The sequence below is a fragment of the Nansenia antarctica genome, assembly GCF_963989245.1.
Source record: "Nansenia antarctica genome assembly, chromosome: 2".
Taxonomy (NCBI): Eukaryota; Metazoa; Chordata; class Actinopteri; order Argentiniformes; family Microstomatidae; genus Nansenia; species Nansenia antarctica.
The window spans coordinates 24,296,153-24,305,279 of NC_137675.1; the positions used below are offsets into that span (position 1 = coordinate 24,296,153).

Genomic DNA, 9,127 nt, shown 5'->3' on the forward strand with positions numbered 1-9,127 from the left:
TTTCTGATTCTGTCCAACGTACACAGTATGAGCAGCGGTAGCCTAGAGGTTAGAGAGGAAGGAAGGTCGCTGGTTCGATCCCCGGCTCAGGAGGGTGCTCCATGTGAGCTGGTGACTGGACGGCTGCTGGCATTATTATCTAAGATGCCTACCACTGCCGTTGTGCCCCATGAGTAAGGCACTTAACTCCTAATTGCTCCAGGGGCGCTGACTATGGCTGACCTTGGGCCTAGAGCAAAAAATACATTCCGTCATAGTCTGTACAATGACAAAAAGGTTGAATCTAATCTAATCTACAGGCACAGTCCACAAGGCTGGTTCACATTGCGACACCACAGATGAATGAATGTTAGTCACTGGTCATCCATGTGTCCTATTCCTACCTTGAAGGCACACACACACACACACACACACACACACACACACACACACCCTGCGTCATCAGTTCAGTTCATCTCCCAAGGTCGACCATTAGTGATACTGTTAATGACAGTACATTTTTTATTAGGGACAGTTTGTCACCAGACACTTTAATATGCCATCCCATTAATTTGATTACTGTCTGTCCCTCTATATTCTGTTCAAACTCAATCAATTAAACTTTATTTATATAGCCTAGCACAAGTAAAAATTACCCTATGAGTAATACACACTGAGGAGCTGCTCCTCAAAACAGGAGAACATAGAACATTGCTTCGTTAGTAGACTTTATATGTAGACTTCATATCGTGAGCTTAGAATTATAAGGTTCTATCTCTGTTTAGGGTAGTTCAGAGATATTGAGCGTCAAAGTCTTTACATTCCATTATGTTTTGTGAGATGGAACCGTAGTATTTTATTAATTTCTAACTAAAAAATGTAAACATTTTAAAAATAACACCACACAGGCATTAATAAACACCTAATGGATCAGATTATGTAAAAAACTAAATTTTGACAAAAATTGAGATAGAACCTTATAATTCTAACGTCACGATATATCTCTCCAGGGCGACACCTCAACTGTCCCTCCTGAGACCTCTACATGCCCTCTACTCTCATTATGACTGTCCATCTCAGCAGTATGCCAATGGCCCCAGGCCTGAGCATAGATTAATTTCTCCTGCTATGACTGATGGGATAGATGATTCACCTACTTAGTCTAATGTATTTCACTTTGGATAAAGGCGTCTGCTGCTAAATGCCAAAAATGTCAATGTAAATGGATATGACCTGTATTTACTGATATTCCAAACAGCCACTAACAAGTCAGAGCAGAAGAACACATTCAGTTTCCTACAGTCATTCACATGGCACATGGTTCGTGAAACTACTAAGCAGGTTGTTTTGAACTTTCTGGGGGGGTGGTCCGGCCCTCGAGGTGAACCCCGCCCCCCCCCCCCCTCCCCCCTTTAAACAGCTGGTTCTGACTGGTTAAGAGGGTCCAGGGGTTTCTAGAAGTCAGGAAACATCGCCTCCCATCTGTCTGAAAGACACGGCTCCAGCTACAACAAGAGGGCCTCTGTCAAAGTACCCCCCTGAGAGACACACGCATACACACACACACACGCATACGCACACACACACACACACACACACACACACACGCATACGCACACACACACACACACACACACACACACACACACACACACACACACACGCATACGCACACACACATACGCACACGCACACACGCATACGCAAACACGCACACATGGACACGCATACACACACACATGCATATGCACACATGGACACGCACACACACACGCGCATACACGCACACATGGACACGCACACACGCACACACACACAAATCCATATGCGCACACGCATACACACACGCACACACACACACACACACAAATGGATATGCGCACGCGCATACACACACACACACACACACACACACACACACACGCAGACCATGTCATGCCAACCACCCCACCCCACCCCTGAGAAAATAGTTCACTGACCACAATCTATCTATAATGTGCCAACCGCCCGGTTCTTTACTATATCAACAGAGCTGTCAGGTTGTTTGCATCCGTTGGATAAAAGAGGCATTCATTCCTCCTCCTGACATACACTTCTCAGAATGTTGTGGAGAAGGACACAGGGGAATCTGGGGAATAACTCAAATATAAAAGTGTGTGTTAACAGCTCGGCTGACCTGACATGGAGGTCACCGTCACACTCTGACACTTCTGCTAGTCCAGGGCCTTGTTTACATCCACCAGGAATAGGCTACCTCTCTTTCCACAACAGCAAGTTTGGATACTGGATTCTGATTGGCTAGCAACAGTGGTAAATACCCCCTGAACAACCTTCAGTTCAGACCGCATTTCCAGTATCAATGCGCCTCCCAATCAATCTGATTAAGAACACCTGTGCTGACCTACAATGCAATCGTTGATCTTGTTTATGGGACTATTATTCTGTGGCGAAAGGATATATGTATTCTGAAACAATTAATGATTGTAAATAAATGAATTTAATGTTACAACTGTGTATTTATTTTTTTATATTATGTGGTGGCTGTTGTAGAAAAGCAATTTACCATTCAAGGGCGGGGGTTGTGGAGACATTTACCACTGTACAGGTTTTTTTTTCCGCCTCGTGCCACAACCCTGTACCAGTGGTAAATGTCTCCACAACCCCCTTCCTCTAATGGTATCCTCTCTTGCTTACATAAAGGTGTATACCGGTATGTAAGTTGATGCCACAGTTTGTAATTGAGTGTTATCTAAAATAGGAGAAAAAAATAAAAGATAGAACACAGCGAGAGGAAAGATGTTATCTCCTACCAGGGTTCGAGTTATGTGGGAGCCAATGGGAGCTGAGCTCCCATAGAGATGGTCTGAGGCTCTCTGAGCTCCCATGAAGGCAGTAAAATCACAAATCTGTGGGGGTCGCTAATAATACATTACCACAACTATTATTTGATCAAAATGTCAATGTAATGAATATTATTTAATTTATATTATAAATATTGTAAAATAAACACGTTTTTCAAAAGAACTACGCGTGAATCTCCTGTGAATGACAGTATGCCTTTTACTGCCTGCACTTCACCACCAAGACACCATGGGGCGCAGTAGAATATTGTGCAACAGCAAAAGGTTGATTAATCAGCTGTGCGGTAAACCGTTGGAACACACAGTGCACAGCTGATTAATCAATTAAACCAATAGAGTGAGACACCAGTTGCCTTTCAGGAAGTAGTGAGATCGTGCACCTAGCCTATTATTGAGAAGCAAACATTCATTCATTAGCTATACAGGAGTATATACATACAGTAGCTACCATGCCGCCCAAAAAAAGGTCACTGCTGCCGACCGGGTCATCAAGCCTAGAAAATGTCGGGTTTTTATCAAAGAAACCTGCTATGACACCTAACGTTAGCCCTGCTGCTACTACTGTTACTACTGCTGCTACTACTGAGGACTCTGCTACCTACTGAAAACAGACCACTCCGCCTACTGAAAACAGACCACTCAGCCTACTGAAAACAGACCACTCAGCCTACTGAAAACAGACCACTCAGCCTACTGAAAACAGACCACTTTGGTCTATCTTGTCTCCGTAAAGGTAAGGTGGCTTTTACTTTTTACTAACCTAGTGTACTAACCTAATGTATTTTTCGCTCCTTCTGTATAGCAAAAATAACAAAATTATTGGCCGAGATACATGTGTGACTATCGCTTTTATAGCTGTTGTTTCATGTGGGGCTGTTGATGTGGTGAAATGAGTAGCCTGCAGCTGTAGCGTCAGGATATGTTGGGATTTGAGGATGAGGATGATGTTTCTGTACCGGTACCGTTTTTAAAGTATCGATTTGTCACCGGTATCGAATAAAACCCAAACTGTACCCAACCCTAACTATATGTTTACATGCCAACTAATTAGCTAATTCATTTCTTTCATTTAGAGCTGAGGGGAGCAACAGAGAGACGGACAACAGGACAGCAACAGAGAGACAGACAACAGGACAGCAACAGAGAGACAGACAACAGGACAGTAACAGAGAGACAACGGGAGAGGAGAGCAATAGAGACAGAACTGAATGCACTGAACCTTTTTTTAATTCTTTGCATTATTAACACTGTTGTGTTATTGTGTTATTAAAGTGTTTAAGTGTTTTATGGTAAAGCATTATGAGTGGTGTGTGTGTGCAGGGTGCTCGTGAGTTGTATATTTTGGGGAGGGGGGAGGCTTGTGTATGGGGGCGGGGGGTCCTCACACAAAGGAGTAGCCTAGGGCCACTGACCACCTTAATCCGCTACTGCCTATAGCTAATTAAAACTTGAAGTCCCATCGCTGTGTGGGCATGATTCGCGCGTGCATGAGAACATTTCGCACTGTTATTTTGGAGACCCCCACAGAGTTCAGCTTATAACTCGAACCCTGTCTCCTACTACACAATACTGGACTTGGAAACGCATCTCGCTCATCGTGATGTGATGCTCGACACCGGTGCTGGAGCGGTTTGGGTGAGATCGCCACCCGGTGGATACGGAGCAATGTTACACCCTGATTACAGGTTAGCCTATAGTCTATATAGAATAAACCTCAAAACCATCACAATATTTCCATACTGTATGTAGTTTATTGTAGTCTTGTAGTTCCACTAGACAATGACACAACACAATACAGAGATCCCCACACCTAATGCGCGAGAACACTGGCGCTTTGGTCGTTGTTTCCTATCACAAACGTAATCGAGAAAATACAGTACATAAGATTGTAATTCTACCCACACGCATAGGCACAGATACACATGCATAAACATATTCATAACAACACAACCATCGTTACATCTAACACCTTGGTGGGCGTAAGGAACACACAATCAAAGAAGAACTACACTGTCACCTCTGGTCCGTTCTCTTAAAACTACAAACATGAAAGTGCTGAAAGAGGAGAGGAAAGGAGAACAGATTCAAAACATTCGGCAAGTGTTGCTTGGCAACAAAAGGGCGACACAACGATGAAGTAGCATTTCACAAACAACACTGAACCTCATCATGAACTTTACCTAATGATTATTATTTTATATATATATATGTTACTGTACATGTGGGAATACGGTACATGTGGGAAAACTAGGGTTAGGGTTAGGTGCTAGGGTGCTAGGGTTAGGGTTAGGATTAGGGGTAGGGTTAGGGTTAGGGTTAAGGTTAGGGTTAGGGTTAGACATGCCAGCATGTACCAAGTCACCCTAGCACCTAACCCTAACCCTAGTTTTCCCACATGTACCGTATTCCCACATGTACCGTAACATATATATATATATATATATATATATATATATATATATATATATATATATATACAATCGTCAATTTCGAGATTTTATGTAGGAATATCTGTTACAGCATCAAGTTGTAGATACGAGACAGTTGGGGTTGTCAAATCGATGAATTAATACCAAATTAGTTTTTACACAATCAACAATAACAAGTGCTTAGATAGCAAGAGTTGTTTTCCAGCTAAGCAGCAGCATCATAATGTGAGTTGTTTTGACACATAGAAAAAAATCAGCTGGGGTCAATTCCGTCTCAACTCAAGTCAACTAAGGACAGAGACTTGCTCAAGAGGTGAGGGGATTCCCAGAAATCAGGAACGCAACCGTACACCCCCCCCCCCCCAACCACAGAAAGACACAGTTCCAACGTAAACACAGCAACTTCTGTCCAAACACCTGGGATACATTCATCACCTGTGCAACCAACTCTCTCCCCCCTAGAGGTACTTTTGCAGTGCTACTCCAGCCACACTACATCCACAGCTCATGTGCCAACCTTACATACGCACCGGTTTGAACCGGTTTTGATATATCACGGTTGTTTTTGTGCCAACTGTAGCGATGTAAACACCACCTCAAATGACATATCACGGTTGTCTATGCCAACCAAAAGGAAGAGGGGAATTAGCTACTAGTTGATGTAGGCTGAGTACATGCATAACAGGGATGGGGTCAACTGTGTCAGGAAACGGACTGAAATTCAATTCATGAACTGGAAATTGGCCTAGAAATCGGTTTAGTTGTTTGACTGAGAGTGGATGGACATGAGCCAAGCTTGGTTTGAGTGGAAGTAGTGTCGTTGGAATGTGTCGAGCGTCTCCTCCATCTGGAAGGTTCTGTTCAGGTCTCCTCCTCTGAGTTACTGGGGGAGTGTTCCTGCAAACGAGGGGATAGTGGACGTGGGGAAGAGAGAGAGGGAGAGAGAGAGAGAAGGAGAGAGAAAGGGAGAACAGTGAGTGAGTCTGTTTTTCAATGTGATCGAGAAAATGTCCATGTTTGAGAGATGTTTGAGAAACTGACAGGCACGAGGGGGGGAGGAAAGGAGAGAGAGAGAGAAAGATAGAGAACTGACAGGCACCATGTACACACACACACACACACACACACACACCCATGGTGTTTACCTTCTGTGCCCACACACACACACATACACACACACACACACACACACACACACACACACACACACACACACCCATGGTGTTTACCTTCTGTGCCCACACACACACACACACATACACACGCACACGCACACACATGCACGCGTGCACACACACACACACACACACACCCATGGTGCACACACACACACACACACCCATGGTGTTTACCTTCTGTGCCCACACACACACACGCATACACACGCACACACACACACACACACACGCACGCACACACACACACCCACACACACACACAAACCCATGGTGTTTACCTTCTGTCCCCACACACACACACACACACACACACACACACACACCCATGGTGTTTACTTTCTGTGCCCACACACACACACACACACACACCCATGGTGTTTACCTTCTATGCCCCCCCCACCCGCCCCCCCCCACACACAGACACACACACACCCATGGTGTTTACCTCCTCCTGCTCCTCCTCAGTGTCGTCGTCGCTGACGACAGGTTTGGCGCGGGTGCGGCCCCCCCGCCTGCGGCTCTTGCCCCGGTCCCCCCCCTTGTCTCTCCGGCCCAGGCGGATCCTCACCTTCACTGAGCGAGCTGTAGGACACACACACACACGCATGCACACACACGTGCACACACGCACACACACACACACCATAGTGTTACCTCAAAGTTCTTGGCAAGATTACGAAAAGTAACACAACGTTACATAAAGTTGTTAATTTCTGTGTCTTTCTTTCTTTCTTTCAGTATGCCCATGCCATGCTGACATTCCCTCTCCTCCTTACTTTCCTGTCTCTCTCCAATAAACATGAAACCTATTTTTTTTAAATTTAAAAATCAAGAAGTAATCTAGACTCACACTCAGACTCGGAGCCTTCCTCCAGCTCCTCCTCCTCTTCCTCAGTGTCGTCTCCCTCGCTGTCCTCCTCCTTCTCTATCTTCTGCCTCAGGCTGGTGAACACAGACTGCAGCACGATGGAGTCCTCATAGATCTGGTACATCAAATACATCAAATACTTCAAATACAATTACAGTCCTCATAGATCTGGTTACATCAAATACATCAAATACAATTACAGTCCTCATAGATCCGGTTCCATCAAATACATCAAATACATCAAATACAATTACAGCCCTCATAGATCTGGTCACATCAAATACAATTACAGGTGTAACTGACAACGTGAAATGTTTTGGGATATTGCACCACGCTGAACAACAGCAGTTGTGTGTGTGTGTGTGTGTGTGTGTGTGTGTGTGTGTCTCACCAGAGATCCCTCCAGGTTGAAGGTCTGCGCGTTCTGAAAGAGCAGCATCACGTCTCTCTCCAGGTCGCCAAGACTACGGTACCTATGACTACGGATCCTCTCCTGAGAGAGAGAGAGAGAGAGAGAGAGAGAGAGAGAGAGAGAGAGAGAGAGAGAGAGAGAGAGAGAGAGAGAGAGAGAGCAGAGAGAGAGAGAGAGAGAGAGATAGAGACAGAGAGAGAGAGACAGAGAGAGAGAGAGACAGAGAGAGAGAGACAGAGAGAGAGAGAGAGAGACAGAGAGAGAGAGAGAGAGAGAGAGATGGCCTCATATAAGGGATACCTTACACACAAAAGAGAGTGCATGTATACTGTAAGAAACTTATCAGCAGACACCATTGTGTGTGTCTGTGTGTGTATGTGTGTGTGTGCGTGCGTCCTTGTCCCTGCTGCGTGCGTGCGTGTGTAGGTGATCAACACCTTGATCTTCCTGAAGTCGACAGGCTTGCGGATGAGCTCGTAGTACTCCGGCAGCTCCTTGCGCGACGGCAGCTGGATGAAGACCTCACTGAGCTGACGGCCATTACTGCTGTAGGAGACATGACATCACCAGTTACCCATAACACCACTCTGCCCTTATATCCACATCCCTGTCATCTGACTTATACTGTACTATACTATACTGTATCTTCCCCATTCATGAGATAACATTCAAATGCTGTATGAATGAAGCTTTAAGTTTTGTTTTTAGTTTTTGGGGGGGTTTTCTGAAAGTATTTTACGTGGTAAAACTAATCTAAAAACACTATTATTCTGACAGGGAATTGTTTGACGGTACCATTGTTCATTTATATGTTCATTTAGTCGACACTTTTATCCAAGTCGCACACACACACACACACACACACACACACACACACACACACACATATGCACACACACACATACTCACACACACACACACGCACGCACGCACACAGGCACGCACACAGGCACGCACACACACACACACACACACACACACACACACACACACACACACACACACACACACACACACACACACACACACAGACATACAATGCTGTGTAGTCAAGTATTTGACTTCTAAAAGAAAATCACATCTTCAAAGTTGTAGGCATATTCTGTAAATTAAATGATGCAAACTTTCAAACAATCCATTTTAATTCCAGGTTGTGAGGCAACAAAACACGAAAAATGCCAAGGGGGGTGAATACTTTTGCAAGGCACTGTAATATAATAATCTAACCCATGAAAAGCAACCGGCTCCAACTACACACTCCACTCCCAACCACTTGACGCACCGCACCTGTCCTTGTATTTGATGACAGCGTCCACAATCTTCTTCATCTTCTTGGTCAGGGGCGGGGGGGTTGGGGGACAGCTTCTCCGCGGGGGGGCGGCCGCGCTTCTTCTGCCTCC

The 9,127-nt window shown here is 44.9% G+C and overlaps 1 protein-coding gene across 1 annotated transcript in view; it reads right to left on the bottom strand.

The window, feature by feature from the left end:
* Positions 1–5,340: 5,340 nt before the first annotated feature.
* Positions 5,341–9,127, bottom strand: part of smarca4b (SWI/SNF related BAF chromatin remodeling complex subunit ATPase 4b) — a 32,176-nt gene continuing 28,389 nt past the window's right edge. Inside the window, 7 exon segments of the mRNA XM_080522872.1 lie at positions 5,341–6,166; positions 6,893–7,029; positions 7,298–7,430; positions 7,707–7,808; positions 8,165–8,273; positions 9,015–9,076; positions 9,078–9,119. Coding sequence (XP_080378998.1) covers positions 6,131–6,166; positions 6,893–7,029; positions 7,298–7,430; positions 7,707–7,808; positions 8,165–8,273; positions 9,015–9,076; positions 9,078–9,119 — 621 coding nt within the window. The 3' untranslated portion in view covers positions 5,341–6,130.